The sequence below is a fragment of the Balaenoptera ricei genome, chromosome 1, assembly GCF_028023285.1.
Source record: "Balaenoptera ricei isolate mBalRic1 chromosome 1, mBalRic1.hap2, whole genome shotgun sequence".
In the NCBI taxonomy this organism is placed as follows: domain Eukaryota; kingdom Metazoa; phylum Chordata; class Mammalia; order Artiodactyla; family Balaenopteridae; genus Balaenoptera; species Balaenoptera ricei.
The window spans coordinates 121,358,590-121,382,398 of NC_082639.1; the positions used below are offsets into that span (position 1 = coordinate 121,358,590).

Below are 23,809 nucleotides of genomic sequence, written 5' to 3' on the forward strand. Positions count from 1 at the left end.
ATTCAGGCTGATCGAATATTACAAAGTCAATGAGTGTAAAACCACAACCTCACAGAAATCTAAAATTAGAAATGAAGAAGGAAATGCTCTTCCTTGAATTAAAATTTGGCAGTTTGGGGATGAAAATGAAAATTATATTGCTATAGTTAAGTTTTTTGTAGATTTGAAATTTCTTTCACTGTGGTAAAATATACATAACCTAAAATTTATCATTATAACTATTTTTAAGTGTACAGTCCAGTGGCATTAAGTACATTCGCATTGTTGTGCAGCCATCACCACCACCCATCTCAAGAACTTTGTCATCTTCCCAAAATGAAACTCGGTACCGGTTAATCACGAACTCCTTATCCCCCCACCCTCCCCACAGCCCGTGGTACCCACTGGTCTACTTTCTGCCTCCATCAATTTGACTATGCTAGGTACCTCATATGATGGGATATAATTAATTTGGGGAACAAAGCAAATCTCTCCTTGCATTTTCTCCTCCTCCAATTCCTCTCTTTTTCCAACCCGTTGCTCAGATGCCATATTGCAAGTAATTTGAGACTTAGCCAAATGATACATTGGGAGTTTTTTGTTGTTGTTTTTAAAATTTGCTTCGTTGGGTTACTATTAACTCCTCCCCACTCTTTTGGGTCTTCCTGCAGTTTTGAGTATCCGGGGAGCGCAGGAAGAGGAGCCAACAGACCCCCAGCTGATGCGACTGGACAACATGCTGCTGGCGGAGGGCGTGGCCGGGCCAGAGAAGGGTGGCGGCTCGGCCGCGGCGGCTGCGGCGGCGGCAGCTTCTGGAGGCGCCGGTTCCGACAACTCGGTGGAGCATTCTGATTACAGAGCCAAACTCTCACAGATCAGACAAATCTACCACACGGAGCTGGAGAAATACGAGCAGGTAACCACAGCCCTGTGGGGTCTGGGCACCCCCCCAACCCCGCCCTTCAGGAAAAGGGCGGAGGCATCAGGAAACTCAGGGCTGTGGACCCCGAGGCGTACAGCCTTTCCTGGAGACTGACATCTGGGGTCCAGCATTTCCGGCCTCACCCCAGAGCCACTTGCTGAACCTGAGCCCACCAAGTCCTTGGTGTCCACTGTTGAAAACCCGGGCAAAGTAGAGATAAAGCCATTAAAAAAAAATCGAAGTTGTAAATGATGATTTCAGGAAACGTCCAGAGTCAATATAAGGAAAACTCAGTCCCTGGAGCTCTGGAGTGTTTCCCTATGGGCATGCAGCCCCGGGGCTCTCAGGGTGTTATAGGTCATGAGCAGAGTCACCACCTGACCTGGGGGAGGTGGGTGGGCTCCTCTGGCCCTTGTCTGCTCGTTCATTAGGAGGATTCCTCACCACCCTGGTGCTCATGGAATCCTGTGGGAACTGATACTAAAGCCCCTCACTCTACCTAGATTCGGTTCGAATGGGAGTCAAACATGTTCTGCTTTTTATGTATGGTATGCAATACGAGACACACCTCCCGCTATAAGAAGAGTAGAGGGTCTCAGGGGACCCCTGGAGTCAGATAAAGTTGAAATACAGTCCTGACACTCCACTAAATGGTCTCTGGGATCCAGTGGTCCACATACTATACCCTAAAAGCTGGTGGTATTTGGCAAGGAGCTGTGGATTTGGAGTCTAGGATATCAAAGAGGCATAAAAATCATAGGAAAGAAAGGCTAAGAAAGGCTTTAAGTCATAGAACAGTATATAAATGTTGTACGGTATTCTAATTATAATAGTGCCTCTCTCTACTAGAGGACCCCCCCACACACACACACATGTGAATTTAAATATCAATATTGTTTCCTCTGGTCAGTATGAGCAATACGACTTTATTAGGAGTCCCTTAACATCAGGCTTTCCTCCCATTATTTAGCTGACAGATATATTTGTTGTCATGTCTTTGGATGTGACATTGTCCTGAAGTTCTAAGTTAACTTACTTTCATTAAATTGTTAGGTTTATGGCTTTCTTTTCTTTTTTAAGAGTCACAGAAGAAGGGGGAGAAAAAGCAAAAAGTGGAAGACCCTGTACTGTCCACTTATGACTGTCTAGGTAGAAGGCAAATGCAAACTTAATAGAAAATTTAAATTTTAAAATAGAAATAGGCATTTTAAAATTTAAAGTGAAGAAAGTTTCATTATTGCAGTCCTATCTACCTTTGAAATGGATTTCTACAAAGTCCCTTCTCTTATGAGGGAAAAAAAGGTGTGAAGCTGGAAGCCAAGCGTGGTGAATTTCAGCCATCAGACAGGTGTATGGAGGGTTCAAGGGGAGGAAAATAAAAGCAATCTTGTGGTAAGAACCTGTGGATCACCACCTCCCACCTTCTTGGGAAAGAACAAACATTCTTATCACGGTGTAGGCTCATGTAGACATTTCCTCAGTTCCCAGGAGAGGCTGAGCTCAGGTAAGCTGGCTGATCTATGACAGCTTCCCCACCTGGGCCATCATGTTAGTACCCCAACCAATGGGATAACTTGGGAAGACACATGGGGACATTTGCTGACAAGGTCCCTAGCTGGCCTCTTGGGTTCTTCCTACTCTGTGCTTTCCCTATTTTACCTTCACTGCTAAGTTTGGCCTCTGGCATAACAACCTATCTAGACCTAGTATCCAGGTTAACTCCTGCCAAACTCCAGGGGTACACGAAGAGTGTGGCTTCCTCCCTAAACCCGTAACTGGAATGGATGTTACGCTGGATGGTGTTTAAAACTGGCTTTCTTCTTAGCTCAGGTTGCCAGCAACATAGATGAACGGACTGTTTCCTTGATTTAACCCCCCCCTTGTCTCACTCTTCCAGCCTCATCCAAAATGACTAAAGCACTTTTGTCAACCTAACTGCACTTGTTCCTCAAGGTAATTTTAAGGTTGGGTCCTCCAGACAGGTACCGTCATCATCTCCATTTCGATACAGGTGAGGAACTGGAGGTCAAAGAGGTTAGGTGATGTATCTGGGTCACACATCCAAAGGAGGGACAGAGTTGGCCCCGGAAGCCAGATTTTGACCCTTAGCCCAAGGGCTTTTATTGGAACAATACCCAGCCGCACTTAATATGGAACAAGTGTGGACGTCTGTAGACGATGAAGTAACCGGCTTGACCTCTCTGTTACTTTCATGGACTAGATTGATGCTAAGAGAGGCTAGTGATAAAAAAAATATTCTCCTTCAGAAACTTCTCATAGATACCTACCTATTCTAAATAATAATCATGCTGGAAATTGGGAACTTAAGGAAAAACTCCATCAGTACAGCGCAAATTAGGTAAATGTAGTAGTAGTCTGTATTTGTTATTCTTAAAAAACAGTAAAAAATCATTTCCTTATTTCTTTAGGCATTTTCTGGGTAAGAACTGAATACTGTTTAACATACTCTATGTGCTTAATAATTTATTAATATTAGTTGTATTGTTAATTATAGTAAATAGCAGATTATAAGGAAATTATGCCATTAACCTTCTAGCTAGTATGTCTGAGAGATAGATCTTCTTCATTTTTTTCTGTAAGCATTCCTTGCGGGAGCTTTCTTAAAAATAGGAAACCTTAGTAAAAATGTCAGTCTCTGTTTTAGTAGTACCTAGATGGTTACCAAACTGACTATTTAAGAGTTGATTCTGTTGTTTTGGTTTGTTTTGTTTTGTTTTTAGTTTGGTGATGGTAGATAACCAGAGGGTCAATTAGCTTTCCAGTAAGTAGCTACCATAACCCTACTCACCCCTCCCCCACTCCCCCCCCCCAAAAAAAACCCAACATGAATCAGCCATTGTTTCACCCTGAGGTTATTAGATAAAGAAGGCTTCTAGAGACTTTCATTCAAAAGAAAAGAAGGAAATTGTTTTATTCATTAAAAGGGGCTGATAAAACACTTTTTCAGCAGATCATGTTGGAAGCTAAGGTATTTAAGAGCTGGCATATTCTAATAGATAAAACTGTGGTATCCAGAAACCTGAATTTTGTTCCAAGTGCTATTCTAAAAACCGATACTCTTGTAGTTTTGCAGAGTTCTTCACTTTTCAGTTTTTGTGAATAATGCTGCCAGGGCATTGACAAGGCTCAGTCTCTAAGGCAGAACCGGGGTGGGATAGGTCCATTCACAGCCGAGAAAGTCTTAAAATCCCAATCACATTCGTTGCTGAAATTGGCAGCCAAATCCAGTTTGAAGGAGTAAGAGAAGAAGGTGGGCTGAAGAGAAGTGCAGGAAGGAGGCTTCAAGTCTAGGATTAAATTGCTTAAACTCAAGCAGGATTTTCTAAGAGAGCTTCTCTTGGGTAGGCTGCTCCCAGAAGGGCCTTTGCCCTGGAACTTGGGACGTCTCCTTTCAGAAAGCGTCCACTTTCTGGGGGCAGCTGGAGGGGTAGCTCCAGAAGGTGACCGCCTTTAGGACAATCTGCAGCAGAGTCTCCTCTGTCACAGAAACCTTCAGCCGGCGAGGGTCCTATTTAATTAACGCTTGTCATCCCCACTCTTCCCATTTCATCAGGAGCGCCTGACTTCATGGGAGCAGCACAGCTGCGGAAGGTGCCGAGCTTGGGGGAACTGAGGAGGAGGCGTGGGTAGTTCAGGTCCTGGAAAAATCTGGAACACTGTGTTCTGTCTGTCTAAAATGGACTTGGAACTCCTCTGCACTGTCTGTTGTGTGTTCCCGAGCAGCTGTGGAGCAGCTGCCTTGCTCCACCTCAGCAGTGGGTGAAAAGACTCCACTGTCTGTTTGGGGCAGAGCAGAAAGGGGCCCGGGATCCAATGCCCTAAATAAGCATCAGATATTGTGAGTATTTTTATTCACAGTAATGAAGCACATCATTATTAGCCGAGCACTGTGGCTTCCCAGCAGAGAGCAAGTGCACTTGACAATACCTCCTTCACGTCCAGCCCCTCCTCCCTGTGAGCCCCCCATCAAGGGCGGAGGCTGCAGCCCAGTGGGGGCTGAAGCGTTTCTCCAGAAAGCCGCTTAGGATGCCTGCAGTGTGCCTCCCCCCGCCACGCCCCACCCCGACTTCTCATAGACTTGCCGCCAACTCGCTGCCAGGTTTTACCTCCCTCCCTTGTTGAGGGTGAAGGGGCAGTTGAGGTTGGGGAGAGATGAAGCTTATACTAAGATCTTGTGTTTAGGTAGCAGTTTTCTTAGTAAGAGCAAAATGCTATTGGACCTGATCTTCTGTGGCTTTTGTCTTCAGCATATGCCTGCAGAGTAGAAAGAAGGTGTTTGTGACCCCCTTTAGTTTTACCACGGGGCAGACTGAAGCCTGGAGAGGTTTGCCCAATCGTGATCCTATGCTGGGTTTCTAAGTTCTCTGTACTTGGAAGAGATAATAATGACACAATTTATATGGCCAGACACAAAGATAGTAACTCATGTAGTCCTTACCACACCCTTTGAGGTCCTGTCATCCCCATTTCACGAATAGGGAAGACGAGATACAAGGATCTTACATAACTAACCAAGGCCCCAGAGCGAAGTGAGTTCCAGCACAGGATCTGAACGCAGGCAGTCTGTGCTCTTAGCCCACTGCTACGTTCATGTGAGTGATTTATTCCATCTGTAGGTCACTGCACAAGTGCCTGGGCGCTGCTAGCCTTGCTGAAGGGTTAGGAATGATTAAATCCACTCTCGGACAAATAAAAACGAAGTACTGAGTAGTGAAAGGATTTGCCCACATACTCACGGAGGCAGGTCAAAACCCAGGCCTCCCAGCCCCCAGTGTAGACACAGCCCAGTGGATGCATCTGCCTTTGTATCTTTGGCCAGCCAACCTCGAAGGATTTCTTGGAGAAATGAACAGGAAATATGTTATTGTTACTGCATAATTGACGACTATGAAGGGCTTAGTGCTGTAAAAAACAAGGGCAATGCTGTGTTAGCATCAATGGGCGTGTTTCCGCTGTTAATATTAAGTTGAACCCTTTGAGTCCTTAGTTCTTCAACTCTCACAGCATCAAGTTGCCTTTTTTTGTTACAATCTTATACAGGTTTACAACATTACTGTGAGTTAACCTGTGAGTAGATATTTTATTGAATGTTCACTAATAAAACCAGACTACAGAGATGATAAGTAATAGTAACTAAGAGAAAGGGCAGTGGTGTTCTGAGAAGCAGGTTCAGGGTCTGGGAAAGAACAGACACCCTGGCCTGGATGAGGAAGCGTTCAGGTCCTGCCTCAGCTGCTGTTTTTTTGCTGTGGGCCTTCATCTCTTGGAGCCACAGTTTTCCCAACTGTAAAATAAGGAGGTGGGAAAAATGATCTCCAGTTTCACTTCCAGAGCTGAGAGTATGTTGGTCTCTAACCTGAGAGTTTTCCTTTCTGCAGGGATAACTCCTGAATCCTCTAATCCATATTTTGATGCTGTTTGTTTTTTTTTTTTTTAACCTAGTCCCTTTGTGTTATAGACATAGCAGATCTTCAGAAGACCAGCATAGGAGGGAGTTCTTACGATAAAACTAGAAGTAGAAATAGATTGATGAGAAATCTCCCAGAAGAGTTATCAGAGCTTTTAACTCCATGATTCCACTCTTCGGGCTGTTTATGCTAAATTGAATATTTGGAAGCTTTAACACATCAGAGATAAGGGCAAGGCAGAAAGTTCATGCTACATTTGACCCCAAACTCTCTTTGACTGTTAACATTGGGGTGAAGGGTTGTGAAGTGTGTTTTATACTAGTATTCATGTTCTCATCTTTCATAGTAGTAAAATCATGAAAAATAATTGATTTTGAAAAATAATTAAGAATTTTCTTTTCCCTTTAAAAAAATCCACATCATGGCCAAAAATTATAATCAAATGGGCTGAAAGGGATCTCCAGGCATCATTTATTTTTTCTGATTTGACAAAATGCCACAAACTAGCCCACTTTCCTTACCTGCACACGTCTCTAGAAAGACCTACACAGCCTCACATCAAGTGTGCTGAGGCTTGGACCCTCACCACACCCCATGTCTGTCATCCTGCCATTCCAGGCATGTAATGAGTTCACCACCCACGTGATGAATCTCCTGCGAGAGCAAAGCCGGACCAGGCCCATCTCCCCGAAGGAGATCGAGCGGATGGTCAGTATCATCCACCGCAAGTTCAGCTCCATCCAGATGCAGCTCAAGCAGAGCACGTGTGAGGCCGTCATGATCCTGCGTTCCCGGTTTCTGGATGCGCGGTGAGTCCCCAGGAGGGGGTCTGTCCTTGGGGAGAACCACTGATCCAGGGTTGGAATCCACGGCTGGCCCTCTCCAAAGACTCCGTTGTCATCATGTTCAAGGCTGAGCCAAGTGGTAGCCTGAGAAACGTTCTTAGGTCAGGGAAAGGAGTGCTGAAAGGGTGGATTACCATTGGTTTTATACGGCTCCAGGAAAATGTGTCATGGGAGGGGATATTTTTTACGGCCACTGCTACTCACTCTTCATGAGAAGCAAGGATGACTTAGCTACAGGGACAGAAAAAGCAGGACTTTCTGTTTTCATACCACTAGGGGTCTCTTTCACAGGAATAGGTTGTAACTATGGGCCCATACGGTCTTACTAGATACTGCAATGACATATTTTCTCCACGAAAGTTCCGATTGAGAGCTGGGAATCTTTGCCACAGTACATGTAGGCAGAGAGGGCACCCAGTTTGATTCAACAAATATTTATAACTAGATTACCATGTGTCCTACTCTGGGCTGAGTTTTAGGGGCACAAAGATGAAAAGATGAAGAAGACGTGGTCCCTTGGGCATAGAGGGGCAAGGGACTCGTCTGATATGGGCCAGATTTTCAATCAAGATTTGATGTTTTCTATCTGACATTAACTTGTGACCTAATTTGTGAGGTCAAAGAATTCAGTTGAAATCACGGATAGAAAGGTCCTTTATGACAAAAACTGAGACTATAGAACAAATAATCAGTTCTTGGTCCTCCTACCCTCTAGACCAGTGGATTTGTACAAATCCCTTTGATTTCTTTGGCTTCTGATATCCAGCCTGTAAAATGGTGATATCATATCTTTCATCTACTCTAGGGGAGTGTGTTGATAATTGATCTAATAAATAAGTTTTCAGAGTGTGGATATCCTTTGTGATCTACAGTTCATCTTAAATTAGCCATCTTCTATAAATGCAGATTTCATCATTCATTGTTTCCATTCCTGAATATAATCCCAACATATGATTTTTATTATTAAAACATTAGGTATGTCAGGATCATATACCATTTAATAATCTGTAGTTTTGTTCCTTTTCATTCAGACACCCAAGTGCTCTGCTTTTTAAATTTTTTCACCCCAGAAATCATGTATTATTCAGCTCTCTTACCTGTACTTTTCTCTCTCTTCACAAGTGTGGTCTTTACAGTTCACAGACCTCTTCAAAACTCCCTGGAACCTCCTAAACTCCCTTTTATTCATTGTGTTTTGGGTCACGTGGAATATGAAATAAGAATGCCAGCTAGCAAACTGTATCTCTGGGCTAATAGAATTCCATAGAGTAAGTCAAGAGAAAGTACAATGAAGAGAGCTGTTCCCAGCAGAGCATGGTGATGAGTGGGGGAAGGCACAGGCCCTCTGAAGCAGGACCACCCCGCCCCGTGCATCTCCCTCACCCCGTGGCCTGCTGCCAGCCTGGCTTCTTTAAAGCAGGCCGTTCCGCACGGTACAAAGTGCAAGTGACTGGTGGCCTGTGTCTGGGTCTTTCCCCTGTGCTGTGGCCGCTGCCACTCTGCATGTGTTGTTTACATCCCCATGGTAACTCCCCTCGTTAAAATGCTGGAGTTGGCATTGATGTTGGCAGATACTGAAAAAAAAAAAAGAAAAGTTGGGCCCAGACTTGGTTCTTTTCAAGAAAGAAATCAGAGAGAAGGGAGGAGCAGAATCCATTTTCTCATAGGATTTCTTCTCTCAGTAACTCTGCTGTGGCCAGCAGAAGGTCAGACTCTAAAAGACACGAAACTAGGCAAGCTTTGTACACAGTTCCTTTCACTTCCACCAGCCTTTGCCTAGATTGTTCCAGTTGGCACCAGAAGGACAATCACTGTAAGAGAGGGTCTCTTTCCTGCTTTGGCTGCAACCTTTGAATCATTGCCTCTGAGCCAAGGTTCAAAACTAAAACAACTAACCTTTTGTCTTTGTTATTAGCATTTACTTAGAGGTATGTATATTTAGTATCGCTGAAAAAATATGACCCCAAGTGCCAACCCAAGGCTAAGCAAATGGTTTTTCCAGCTCAAAAATAAACGTTTGCCTGGACTTCCTGATTGCAGTAGCTAATATCATTGCTTCTAGTGCTATGTATAATTGGGAAAGCTAGCTAAACACACTTTACTAAGAAAGACACATTCACTGCTGATGTTCATGTGCTTCTCTCAACCAAGCATCTGATGGGCAGGGCTTCATCGGAAAAGATTTCATGGAAGACAAAATACAAGGAGGACTTGATTTAGTAACAGGATTAGTCTTCGTAATGTAATGGGTATGCAGAATTGAATGTTACTGCTTTGTTGTGTAACATTCCTTGTATTTTCTGTTGCTGAAGAACAGATTACCACAAATTTAGCAGCTTAGAACAACACAAGTTATTATCTCACAGTTTCTGTTGTTCAGGAGCCTGGGCAGACTAACCTGGGTTCTCTGGTCTTGTCTCACAAAGCTGCAATCCAGGGGTCAGCTGAGGCCATGCTCTTAACTGAAGCTCATTCCAGTAGGGGCATAATTCAGTTCCTTGTGATTGTAGAACTGAGGTCCCCAGATCCTAGAGGCTGCCCTCTCCATAGGCAGCTTACAAGTCGGCTGCTTGCGTTCTTCCTGGAGAATGTCACCATTTTAAGGCTTTAACCTAATCTCCCGTTTCATTAACGCAAAGTCAACTGATTGGTAACTTAATCACAGGAATGATATCCCGTTATTTTCACAGTGCCCCGAAACACACACACTCAAGGGAAAGGGATGTACCCCAGGGTGATATCTTACATATCTTCTTGGGATTCTGCCTTCCACACTCCCCAGCTGAGCATTTGGGCCAGGTTTTGTCCACTCAAGTCATATCCTTTTTGCCTTCCTTATAGTGCCAGAAAAGTTTAACTTAAAAATTCCACTCATTCATTCATTCACTCAACATTTATTATTTCAGCCTTATATCAAGCATTGTGCTGTAAAACTTGGTAAGCTTATTGTCAGGCCTACAATAAGTCTTTGAGAGAGAGAACTTGTAAACCCTTTTAATGGTTTTCTAGCAATACAGTAATTTTATCTTGTTTTTTCAAAATAACATCTTGCTAGAGAAAACAATAAGAACCTAAACACATGGTTGGAAGTACACCTCTGCACTTCACCCTGGTAGATGGAGTTACCTAAAATGATTAGCGTAGAGGACGGTAAGAAAGAGGAAAGGACATGCAATAAGGTCTGGCCAAACTGGCACTGTATTTAGATTTATTTACTTCTCTGAGTTTTTACTCTCTGTCAAATGCTATATTAGCCACTGGAATAACAAAGATGAAAAACTGCATGTAGATGTGGGTCCCACCTTCAAGAGCTCATAACCTCCTGGGACAGGTGCTCCTATAACAGCATAAAACTGCACATGATCACAGGAAGTACATCTGCCAAGTTTACCCAAAGGAGAGAGAGAATCAAAAATCAGGAAGAGGCAGACACTGCTGAATCTCAGAGGAGTATGATGTTTAACAAATAGAAGGAATCACAGAAGCAAAGTAAACAACATAATTCAACTTCAACAGGCATTACTTACTGGAATGCATACTATGTGTCGGGCAGCAGGGTTTCAAATACGTGTGAAACATGGCTCCTCCCCTTGAGGATCTGCTGTTTAGTTGGGAAGACACGTGTAAACTTGTGGCAAATGCTGCGGGAGAGAAATACACAGGGTGGTATGAAAAGGCACGGGAACATGAACGCCGTGAGTGCCTTTGGGGAATGGAGAAGCATGTGATGTAGCTGGATGAAATTATGTAGAGCATGTGTAGGACTGGAGGGAAATGAGACACTAGGGAGGGGCTAGATCCACTGAAAGACCTTAACTGTACCAGCAAAGATTTCAAATTGGTCCTATGAAGCAGCAGAAACTCTCTGAGCTGTTTAAGGAGGGAATAGAGTAATTTACAGTGTAAGTTCTCAAGTTGCACTTCTTGGATTCAGATTCTTGCCACAACCCTGACTACCTTTGTGACCCGGGGTAAGTGGCTTATCCTCCCTAAGACTCAGTTTTGGTGTTTCTAAAATGGGGATAATTCTATACAGGAATAACTAAGATAATATATTTAAAAAGTATAGTGTCTGGAACATAGTGTTCACACCATAATTCAGCTATAATATAGTAAGGTTCAGTATATGATATATTATTTATTATTATTATTATTATTATTTTCATGATCAGATCCATGGTTTGGAGGAATTCCTCTAGTGATTTTCTTGAAGATGAGCTGAATTCAAAGAAACGGTAGGAGACCACTGTTGAGGTGTGTGCTTCTCAAACTGGGGAAATGCAAAATAAGTATGAAAAAACCTTCCCCATTTTACTCAAATATTTGGAGGAAAATATTCTTATTTTAAGATAAACATTGGTATGTGATGGAATAGACTACAGCAGGAGGTTTTGAAGCCATTTCGTGCTTTTGATGGTGTGCACCAGGGCTGTAAGTCCCTGCTCTCCTTCCAAGAGGGTTGCTTGGCCATGATTTAGGGAAAGCATCAGTATGGAGTTGCACTGTCTAGTCTGTGGCTTCTTGATTTTAAATTTAAATTAATTAAAATAAAAGTAAATAAAATTTAAAAATTTAGCACTCCAGTTATATGAGCCATATTTCAGCCACTCGATAGCCACATGCAGCTAATAGCTACTATATTGGAGAACAGAGAACATTTATTTTCCTCATTGCAGAAAGTGCTGTTGGACAACACTACTAAGCCCATTCTATGACAGACTGGGGCTCCTCTAAACCCAGTTCAAAAATAGCAATGACACTAAGGATGGAACAAAAGGGATAGATTTGAAAAATAGAACTGGTTAAGACTTGCTCTGGGGCCTACCTTCCTCAAATTCCCATTAGGCAAGAACTTTTAATACACGCCTCCTTTTTAGTGGGGCCTTTTAATCCAAGCTGCCCAATTTCTGATGCTGGGTGATACAGAAACTCAGCATGATTTGGGAAAGTGACTTAGGCTTGGCATAATCTGGACAGATGTGGTTAATACCTATGGACAGAGAGTGTTTATCCAGTAAGAGAGCGAGAGGAATTGAGAATCACTCCCAGATTCTGGCGCATGCTAGGTACTCAAATATTTGAAGGAATAAATGAACAAATGAATGGACAAACAAATTAGCAAATACAATGAACTCTGTATCTATGGTGATGTCATTATATAATATGGAAAAAAAAAGAAAATGGAGCTGGTTTGGGTGAAATGTGATACTAGTCTTAGAAGCACAGAGTTTGTTGGAAGTGTCTGGGGTATGCAGTAGTAAATGGGGCGTTGGCTCTTAGGAGAGGCATTTGGTCAGAGATAACACATTGGGTGGTTAGCAACATATGTACACGGTGCCTACACTCCTCACTCTTGAGTCACTGTGATCTGAAAATTTCCATCCCTAAAACTTAATCAACTTCCACATTTCTTAAGTTTACCTGGATAACTGATGATCAAAGCTTTTGGTTGGCTTGAAATAACAAATGTTAACTCACCGAGCTGAAAACACTTCCAGCCAAAGCAAAGAAACCAGGTGTCTTAGTTCAAATAAACTTATTGTCAGAATTATAGTATTTTTACTGGGTTTCTTGAGATTCTGCAAAATCCTAATTCTGGGGCTTCAAAGGCCCTAGATTGAGACAGCCACTGCACAAGGTGATAAGTGCATCCATCTGAGTAGATGAGACCACCTAAAGGAAGATTGCACGTCACCAGGAGGAGAGAGCCGGGAACAGCTGTCTGCACCATCCCTGCACCCCAGCTCATTCCAGAGAGGCTTCCTATGAGCTCAGTTGGAAGAGTCCCAAGAAATACACTGTAATGCTAATGCAAACAACTCCCAATTAGGGGAGCCTTCAGGGGCCACTTCCCCAGGCCTAAAACAACTGTTTTCTTTAGGCCAAGAGGAAGCCAGAGGTTATCCAAAGACTAGCCTTGAGACCGGGTTAGCCACTTGGCTACCTTCCTCAAATTCCCATCATGCAAGAGCTTTTAATACACGCCTCCTTTTTAGTGGGGCTTTTTAATCCAAGCTGCCCAATTTCTGATGCTGGGTGACCCAGAAACTCAGCATGATTTGGGAGGGTGACTTGGGCTTGGCATAATCCGGACAGATGTGGTTAATACCTATGGACAGATGGTGTTCATCCGGTAAAATCAGGCACTTTATTATGTTAATTAATCCAAGTGGGACCCGGAAAATACAATATTAGCTGAATTTCCTGTCTAGCAAGGCGATCGGTGCTTTCTGTTGGCTTAAGTCAGAAAATTCAATATCCTGGCATAACAAGGGATGTTCTGGAAATTTTTTTTTCCCCATAAGGAAAAGCTTTTGATAAAAGCTAGAAAGGCAGAAGTGCTAATGGAGCTAATTTAAAAGTAGAGACCCCAGCCCCTCAAGGAGGGCCAGCCAGCATCTGCAAGGAGCCAGGCATCCCTAAGCAAACCCCAGCTATCCTCAGGCCTTAGCTGGGAGGAGGCAACAAAGTGATTCTCACTTTAAATTAGTCCAATTAGCACTTTTTTTTTTAAGAAGAAAAATGCTTTTATTCAAAAAGTGGTTTTCTTCATTTTAGCAACCTATATATTAAAAAGATTTCTCTGGGTTTATGTTTTACCATTTAGCAGCTGTTCCTGCTTAGAAAGTGCTGCTTCTCTCCTTTCAAGGGAGGTCAAGTAGTCAGGGGGTTCATTTCCATCCATTCTCGCTCCCCTTCCCCATGCCTTTTAAAAATGTTGCATGCACTTATATGGGGATAGAACAGAGAGAAAATAACTTTAAAAATATATATATTTATTTATTAATTTGGTTGCTATGGGTCTTAGTTGTGGCAGGCAGTCTCCTTAGTTGCAGCAGGTGGGCTCCTTAGTTGTGGCTCACGGGCTCCTTTGTTGCGGCACATGGGCTCCTTAGTTACAGCATGCATGTGGGATCTAGTTCCCTGACCAGGGATCAAACACGGGCCCTCTGCATTGGGAACATGGAGTCTTAACCACTGTGCCACCAGGGAAGTCCAGACAATGTATTTTTAACTTATGGCTACAGAGTCTCTGTGTAATTGCCAGGAGGCAATCTGTATACAAGAAAGAGGCTGGGTTTCGTAGTCAGGCAGACCTGAATTGATACTTTGGCCCTATAACCTACTAGTTGAGCGACCTTTGAACTCAGTTCTTCATTGGTAAATGGGAATAACCATAGCTACCTCACTAGTTGTGAAAAATGAATAATTTGAATTGATGGCTCTGAGGGGTATGGCCCAAGGCCTGGAACCTGGTAGGAAGAATCCCCACTAAGTCCTAGTATTTGTCATGTACCAGGCACTGTGCTGAGTCCTCTCTATGTATGACCTCATTTCTCCCTGTCACCCCGTGAGGTCAATTTGACTCTTTGGACTGTCATTTGAAGAAGCTGAAGTTTGGAGAGGCATCCCAAATCACCCAGCTGGTATTTAGTTGGTCCGGGGTTCAAAACCAAGATGGTGGGGTTTTGCAACTTCATGCCCCTCACCACTCTGTATAAATATTTGTATAATATGTGTGATTGTTCTTTTGCTCAGCGTCCCAACAGTACACAATGAAGTATTTAACGAACGCTTTCAGCACTGCTTTCAGCATCCAGCCCCTTTGCTCAAATCTCCTCTTGTTCACTTTTCACTCAAAAAAGGGCCTTCTCCCAGATGTAGATCCTCTCCTCTCCCTTTTTATGTATATTTGGTGTGAACTTTTTCTTTTTCCGTTGTCGTTGTTGTTTCCTTTCTTTTTATGAAGGCGGAAGAGACGGAATTTCAACAAGCAAGCGACGGAAATCCTGAATGAATATTTCTATTCCCATCTCAGCAACCCCTACCCCAGTGAGGAAGCCAAAGAGGAGTTAGCCAAGAAGTGTGGCATCACAGTGTCCCAGGTAAGAAGCCCTCAAAGGGCTCAGCCCATAGCCTGGCCATGGTGGAGTCACAGGGCAGAGTCTTGGAGGTCTTGCTTTCTTGAACTTTCATGCCTTGTAAGTTCCATCAACTTAAGCCTTAAAATGGCAAGGTCAGCACATGATGTGCATAAGAAAGTTTCCAAGGCAATACCTGGAAAAACTTCAGAGGAACCAGCAGAAGTAGGAGAAGACTAAGTACAGTGTAAAAACAGGGATAGGGTTCTTCCCTCTGAGCTCTCCGTTGCTTCAAATGGGTGAAGAATTCTGCATGTACTTGGAAAGCCATCTGAATTTCTCATGTTATTTTCTCAAGCATACTCAATTCCTTGGCCCATTTTTTTGCCCAACCCAGGAACTTTAAGAGTCAGTGAATGGAACGTTTAAATGAAAGGGACTCAAATGTCCTCTCTTGATGTCCTCACTCTGTAACTGATGGAGTGTACGAATTTTAACATGTCACTATGCTTGCATTGGAATGATTGCACAAAATGTCACTGAGTGCCCCCTTCCCCCAAAGAGCAGTAACCGTAACAGGTGCCTATTGACGTGGAAAGACACATGACATAAAATTTTTATGGACCTGGAGTGTTCAGCATTAATATGAAGTAGAAAAGTCAGCAAGTTTTATATGTATCTACATTTTGTCTACACAAAGGATCCATCCAAACTTCTTACTCAGTCTGAACCTCAAATACCACCACCAGTCTCTAGTTGAGACCAGTAGGGATAGTCAAGAAACCTCTCAGAGAAAGCTTTCCTAAGAATTATGTCACATGCAAGAGAATCAAATGTACTAGTGTTTCCAAAAAGGGCAAGGGTGAGGGGGAAGTTGGGGAGAAGAGGCCTACTTTAGTGAAAAACTTCACTTAACATTTTGTAAATGAAGTAGACGCTGTTTTGTATAAACTGAGCATCTGTACTTCCTTGAACTGAATCCTGGCTTCTGCTACTCCCTGCCGGGTGCTGATCCCATCAACCTGTGTTTAGCTAAGCAGAATTAGGTCTAGTCAAAATAAAGAACTCCACACAGGGGATCTGCAATGAAGAGATTGCCAGGCTCTCCCCAGCACTCTGTGTGTGATTTTGCAGCAGTCTTGGAAACCTCCTTTCAGACAAGGCAGAAAGAATCGTCTCCTTTTTAACCTGGACCTTCCTCAGGTACTTGGACCCAGCAGAAGGTCATTTCCAGTCTTGACAACCCTGGGAAAGCAGAACATCAGTGGTCTAATTCAGGTGGCCTGATTTTTGTCTAGGTTTCTTACCATTCTTGTCCAAATCTAGACCCATTGTCCACAAGAAAAGAGAACTGATGTTTTATGGTACTTGCTGCATGTTTGTGGAATGGTTCCAGATATAAACCATATCACTAACCCACAAACAGTGAATTTCAGTCATGGAATCTTCTGCTGCTAAAGTTGAAAATCACTATATTGTTTGAATTCAAATTCTGGGATTTGGAATTCCAAATCCCTATTGAAAATAGAATGAACTCTTCAGGATCTAGTCGGTATTGTATCTGAATAAAAAATGGAATCTTGGCCTATTCCAGCAACCTTCACATCCTTCATTATGGAAATCCAGGGTGCAAATAGTTTGTCCATTAAAATGATTATTTACATATATTGTATCACCTTTCTCTTTCCCCCGTCCATCCCAAGGCGATACCATTCTTCCTTCCCCATCATATCACTTCCTCCCAACAATAACCAGACTGTTCTACCATTGCCAAACAAGTTCCAGTGGGAGACAATATGATATCATAGAGCGACCATTTGCTAGGAGCATGTTTATGCTGAGTCAACCATGGGATTTTAGGAACTCACTCTTTCTATTTGGGTCTTAGTTGCCCCATCTCCAGTCATGGTTGGCTGGACCACATGATATATTAAATCTCCCTCTATCTCTAGTTCTCAAATCTAGGAGATGCCTTTGACTGTATCTTTCTTGTTTTTTGTTTGTTTGTTTGTTGCTTTGGGTTTTTTTAAAACTAAATTTATTTATTTATTTTTGGCTGAGTTGGGTCTTTGTTGCTGGGCACGGGCTTTCTCTAGTTGCGGCGAGCGGGGGCTACTCCTTGTTGCAGTGCGCGGGCTTCTCATTGCGGTGGTTTCTCTTGTTGTGGAGCACGGGCTCTAGGCACATGGGCTTCAGTAGTTGTGGCTCACGGGCTCTAGAGCGCAGGCTCAGTAGTTGTGGCGCCCGGGCTTAGTTGCTCCGCAGCATGTGGGATCGTCCTGGACGAGGGTTCGAACCCTTGTCCCCTGCATTGGCAAGCTGATTCTTAACCACTGCGCCACCAGGGAAGCCCTGTTTTGGGTTTTTTGTTGTTGTTGTTGTTAATAATCACCCCTCCATCTTGAAATTCTCCTACTTTGGCTTCCTTAACATTGTTCTCTCTGGAGTTTCCTCCTTCCTCTTGGGCCACTCCTGGTCAGTCTTCTTAGAGGATCTGCCATCTCTACCTATCCTAAAAGTATTGTTCTTTCATTAGCCCCCATCTCATCATGTCCTAGCCCATGGTCCTTAATTATTTTTTAAGACACATATTCTTTTAAAATCCACTTACTAGTGAGTCCTCCTGTGATTCCCAAACAAAAATATGCTCATACACAGAAACCCATCTATTGACCATCCTCTCCTTTGATCCCAGAACAGCCCTTCCTCTATTCTAGTGCTGCTTGGAGTATGATCTACAGAAGGCAGCATCAGCTGGGAGCTTGTTAGAAATGTAACCTCTTGGGTCTTACTGTATAGCACAGGGAACTATACTCAATATTTTGTAATAACCTATAAGAGAAAAAAAATCTGAAAAAGAATATACATATATATTTATGTGTGTGTGTGTATATATATATATATATATATATATATATATATATATATATATAACTGAATAACTGTGTTGAACACCTAAACCTAACACGATGTTGTAAATCAACTATACTTCAACTTAAAAAAAATTTCTTGGGTCTCACCCCAGTCCTGAATCAGAATCTCTGGTGGAAAGGGGAGGAGGCTAGGGATCTGTCTTTATAAGCCCTCCATGCACACTTGACTTTGAAAAGCAGTGTTCTACACAGTTAATCGGAGTGGTCCCCTCCGTGCTCACAGCTGCAAATATACAGCTCTTTGAATATCCCCATGAGACTTCTCTTCCGGAACGCCAAACTCATATATCTTACTTCCCACTGGACTTCACCATGGCTCTGCCCACGGGCTCTTCAAACTTAACATGTTCAAAATGTGAATCAAACTTTCCCCAGAGAATCAGTGATTCCTTCTGCATTATCTGTCTCGGAGTAAGTCAGTAATCTCTGTATCCCTAGTGCCTAGCACATAGTAGACCTTGTCAATGATTGTTGAACAGTGAGTTAATTAATGAAAATACCGATTCTATACATTGTTCAGGGCATATGACATCCCCCTAGTGGACGATGCAGGAAATGCCTGAACTGACCCAGCATCTTCCCTGCATGAGCATCTATTCTCCTGTAGAAAGGAATCATCCCAGGACCGGTCCCTTCTCCACCCTCTTCCTTCTCACCTTCTGTCACGTAGCCAATTTAATTAGACCACAGGCATTTTCTTTCCTCCTCAAAAGTCATTCCAGACTTCCTTCATCTTTCCCCCTTTCTTCCAGCTCATCCAGCTACCTCAGAAAAAATCTCCCTGCCTCCTTTCCTCTCTCTCTGTTCCACTTAGAAGTCAAAAACCAACCACAATGATGATTGATTCCTATGAATAGTGAAAGTTACATCAAGGAAAGCATGAGCCCTGGTCTGGGAGGATCCCACATGCCGCGGGCGGCTGGGCCCGTGAGCCACAGCTGCTGAGCCTGCGCGTCTGGAGCCTGTGCCCCGCAACAAGAGAGGCCGCGATAGTGAGAGGCCCGCGCACCGCGATGAAGAGTGACCCCCGTTTGCGGCAACTAGAGAAAGCCCTCGCACAGAGACGAAGACCCAACACAGCCAAAAATAATAAATAAATAAATAAATAAAGCTACTAACCTTCTAAAAAAAGAAAAGCATGAGTTTGGGAGTGAAATTAGATAGGCAGTGGTCCCTAAATGGACCCAGAAATGCCCTTCCTCTTCCAGTTTAACTCTCTTTCTGTAGGCACCAGCATTTACAATAAATAAAGCATTTTCTCTTGAGTTTTTTTCTCTCTTGTTTACTAATATTGCAATGCTATGTTTTGATTTTTATAACAGAGGCTTGGCATTTCTGCTTCAGTAGGAGCTATATAGGTCTATGAAGGATAGCCTTATAAGATTTTTAAATTTAGCTAATGCACTTTAAAAATAAGTGTAGTTTTGCAAGAATTTTCTTTATCTGCCATTGTTGGGATAAATTAAATTACATGTAAGCTGTGGTACATGTGTTACCAACTTCTCCTTCTCTCACCAAATTCATGGTTTGTTTTGTAATTGTATAAAACCACAATATTTTAGTTTGAAATCACATCTGAAATATGGGGTATAAAACTCTCCTTCCTAAGGCAGGATTATGGGAGTAAAACTTGAATTTCACTGTGTCTCCACTTGTGTCTGGCAGAGGTCTTGGTATAAAGAGAACAGGCATAGAATCAAGCCAGGACAGCCACTGTGAGCCACATGAAGCAAATAAATTAACAAATGAAAGTAAATTACGTTTATTTTGTGTATTGGTGTTAACATTTAAAGCCTGGAATTCAAAGGAATAATCAGTGCTAGGCTTCAGTTTTTCCTCATGTAGATAACACCAAGCTTTGCACAAAATACTTAGTGAAATTTATTGGATTGAATTATATTGATCCTAAGGTCAGTAGTACAATGCAGCTAAGAATCTAGTCCATATTAAAGTTATTTAACTAATAAAAATGTGAAATTAATCCATCCATGAAAGCACCCCTATGTTGATATAGATTTATTTGGCTATTTAAAGGTCTGTGTATTTTGATTGCCCAAAGTCAGCTTTAGCATTGGTAAGTAACAGGCATTTCTCCTGAAATGCTAGGTTTATTTTAGTGTCCTATACTTAAGAGGTAAGCAGATTTAAAATGCTTGCCCTGAACTAAAAGGGTCCTAGTGAAATGAACATCTCCTCCCTAGAAAAATTTTTGTCACAGTGGTTTTGCTAGATTGTGTTATATTAAGCAAGAGAATCTCATTTTATATAGTTGCTCCTCTCCAAGCCCTTCCTTCAGACCTTTTAATTGATGTTGCAAAATCAGAGCTAGGATGAGACCAATTAGCCTACCTCTTCAACCCTCTCATAAGTTCTTCCTTTTCTTCTGTGATGTTTGTGCAGGATGAACTGGTAACTTTCTCCTCTTCTTTTAAACCGCTCTAGGTATCAAACTGGTTTGGAAATAAACGAATCCGGTACAAGAAGAACATAGGTAAATTTCAAGAGGAAGCCAATATTTATGCTGCCAAAACAGCTGTCACTGCTACCAATGTGTCAGCCCATGGAAGCCAAGCTAACTCACCGTCAACTCCCAATTCAGCTGGTTAGTTTTTTCTTTGAATTGGGGGAAATGTTCTCCATTTTTATATGTGCTTTTCCTACACTGGGGTTTTCTTTTAATTCTTTAGGCTATGGATGGGTTGATTTATGTAGTTGATTGTCTTTTTTACTGTTGATGCGACTTTGGGTTTTTCTTTTCATTTCCAAAAAGCAATGTGTTTTGCTGTTTATAAGATGGACTTGTCTGAGGGTTTGCACTAATGTGTCTCTTTAAGTTGGACAGAGGTAAATTGGTTGGTTTTGATGAGGAGACCTCTAAATTCTCCTTTCAGAGATTCTAATAAGTAAGCTTGACTTAGTACTTTGAGATAGTCCCTTGGGGTTCAGGCATTTAGTCTGTCTCATATGAAGTTGTTGTCCTTATCTATTTTGCTGTTCCTATTACATGATGTCTGGGTCATCTACTAGCAGGCATTCTTTGAAGGAATATTCACTCTTCTTTAAATATCTTATTAAAATGTTCTGGTCTGCAAAGCCAACTATGGTGATTGCTATCCATTGTTTATAGTTGTCGTTCTTTACTGTTTTATTGTGTTGGTTTTCTTTATGTAAACTACAAAGAAAATTGCCAGTCGTTAATTCAAGTGATTCAGATTCCAGTTTTCCTGTTACAGTATCAGTCATGTGCCGTGCTCCTGGTTTTATTTTAGTAAATGTGCATTGTATCACTAATTTCAGAGTTAGCCTAACATAATATATTTTGGGGGTGTGCCTTGTACCATCAGTTCTTAATTTCCACATGTGAAAAAAATAATCAGTAACGCATAAAAAATATAACCTTGGTGTTTGTATGCTATGGAAGGCATGCACGTTGGTGCTTTTTTTTTTAAAGGGAAAACCAGAAATATTTCTTATTAAATAAGTATTTATTTATTCAATAAGCCTTTATTAAATAAGTTAGATTAAGATATTTCTCCCCATAATGAACCAGATGCATTGACTTTGGCTGTGGGGTACATGTCTAAGAAAATTGATGCCCCAACTTTAAAGGGTCACAAATTAAATATGTTAGATCATAATATGACTTTTAAATCTAATTTCTAACATTTGGGGGTATGTGGTGTCTTTGACCTCCCCGCTTGTTTGCCCACTAAAATAAGTCCTCTTTCTACCCTGTGGTAGATTGTTATTGGAGACATGTAAGGCTCCACACACTAATGTCTTCTGTGAGCTTCTAGATGCTTCTAATTTGTTATCATAAAGTTCTCCAAGTCACTGGGCTGTACCATCACAGCTTTCTTTTGTTTAAATGAAATCATGCATGAAGAGTGGCCTGGGCTTTGTAAACATGGATATGGTAAGACAATGTAGAATTCAATCCAGTTTCATTTTTCCCAGCACTCCAGATTAGGTAACCATGGAGAGCATATTTGCTTTTTGAGGTTTTGTGTGTGTGTGTGTGTGTGTGTGTGTGTGTGTGTGTGTTTCCTTCTCTTCTCATCATGGTGTGATTGACAAAGGATCAAGGCTCACAGGTTCAATAACCAGAGAGTTTCCTTCTTCCCCATCTGGTCAATTATTAAGCATTTCAGACCCAGCAACACTAGTTGAATTGTACTGCTAGGCAGACATTTTCACTTGTCTCTTTGGAAGAAGTACAATTCTGTCAACATTAGCAAAAACACATTCGATACTCTTGCAAAGGTTATCATAATGCAAAACAGATATCAAAATGACTTTTTCCTGTCCCTGATATATCTGCATCGCAGATGGCTTAGCATGATTTATGAACAGTCTTTAGAAGGGCCCCGTGGACTCCCTTCATTACTAAATCCCTAACTTTTTATTCTTTCCTAAAGCACTTGAAAAGAGAAAAGTGAGCATTTTAACCCCCTCGTCTGTGTTTAAGAATTATTTTGGCTCTCTTGGAATATCAGTATGTGATTATAGTTTTCTAAGGAATTTTTCTGGTGGCTTAAACTTCATGTGACTATTCTGAGCACAGAGTAAATTATTATGGAAAATTTGAGCTAAGCTTTCCAGTGGTGCATAAGTTGCTGGAAATAATATGCAGAGGAACCCCTTTGTAGTGCTTTTTCTAAAATAGAGACAAAAGAAAATACTATTGTATATGTGCAATAGCATGGAATTTTAAAAGATAAACGGTTTAACAGGAAAAGTTATAAATGGGTTTTTCTGTCTTTTCTTTGCTCTTAACACAACCCAAATCGCTACACAGATAAAGGGAGAACTTTAAAATGTTTCAGCTTTTCACATAGGGTGTTTATATAATGTTGTATACCAGCTCTTTGATAATTCCTAAGGGTAAATAATAATTGAAATAGCAAGTTTTAAATAAGAGGTTAGGAAGTGAAAATATATTTTAGTTGAGTGTAGAGTTCTGGAACCTGGGAACTTTTTATATCCTCAGTATCGAAGCAGGAGTTCTTTCCAGAAGCTTTACTAAATATAAATACTCATTTCTACTGCAAGGAAGATATTTTGCAAGTAAATCTTATTCCTTCTAGAGGCTTTTGTGTGGAGAGCAGTACTTCAGTATCTTTATTTAGGCCTCTTCTAAATATTCCTGTTTGTTGATATATGCCTGGCCTCCTATTTCCTTAAGCCTAATTCATAAAAATCACGTAGGGCTAGGGCCTGTGAGGAATTAACAAGTATTCCGAGATACTTGGAATGCTTCATATTTTACACCAGCAGAGTTGGGCAAAATGGATGGAGCAAGGAGGAAGAATAGAGAGAAGACAAGAAAATTAAGTTTTGAAAAAAAAACAAAAAAACAAAAATGGGGACGAACTGAAGCAATAGTTAATAACCCCGGGTCCATAATTCTTTTGGAGTGACCTAAAGTGACACCTTCTCAATTTCCTATTTTTGATGAGATTATGAAAGCAAGAGTTAATATCTCAGAAAAATAAGGCCCTTTTAGGAAGGTTGGATTATCTATTTTGGAAGGTTGGAGAACATTTTAATATCCAAGAAGAAAGAAATTGGCTTATGGGTTACAGATATTTTCTGTGGCATAGCATCAGCATTGATATCTTAGCAGGACCTGTGATTAGCTAAGCAATCCCCGTTTTTCTGAGGCTCAGAACCCACAGATTTGAATTCTCTTGCTTAGTTGTATGTGTTTGTGTGTGTCAAGGACAACAGTAGATTGAGCCATGACATTAGTTAGCAGCAAGCCCTTTAACATATTCTTTTTTTTTTTTTTTATTTTTTTTTTATTTTTTTTTTAAACATCTTTATTGAAGTATAATTG

The 23,809-nt window shown here is 41.6% G+C and overlaps 1 protein-coding gene across 5 annotated transcripts in view; it reads left to right on the top strand.

Moving 5' to 3' along the window:
- PBX1 (PBX homeobox 1) overlaps window positions 1-23,809 on the top strand; it is a 318,659-nt gene that overhangs the window by 224,219 nt on the left and 70,631 nt on the right. For all 5 annotated transcript variants that reach the window (XM_059935284.1, XM_059935289.1, XM_059935281.1 and 2 more), the window contains 4 exons: window positions 651-895; window positions 6,949-7,139; window positions 14,926-15,061; window positions 20,413-20,572. In XM_059935284.1, the coding sequence (XP_059791267.1) occupies window positions 651-895; window positions 6,949-7,139; window positions 14,926-15,061; window positions 20,413-20,572 (732 nt within the window). The remainder of the gene's footprint in view (window positions 1-650; window positions 896-6,948; window positions 7,140-14,925; window positions 15,062-20,412; window positions 20,573-23,809) is intronic.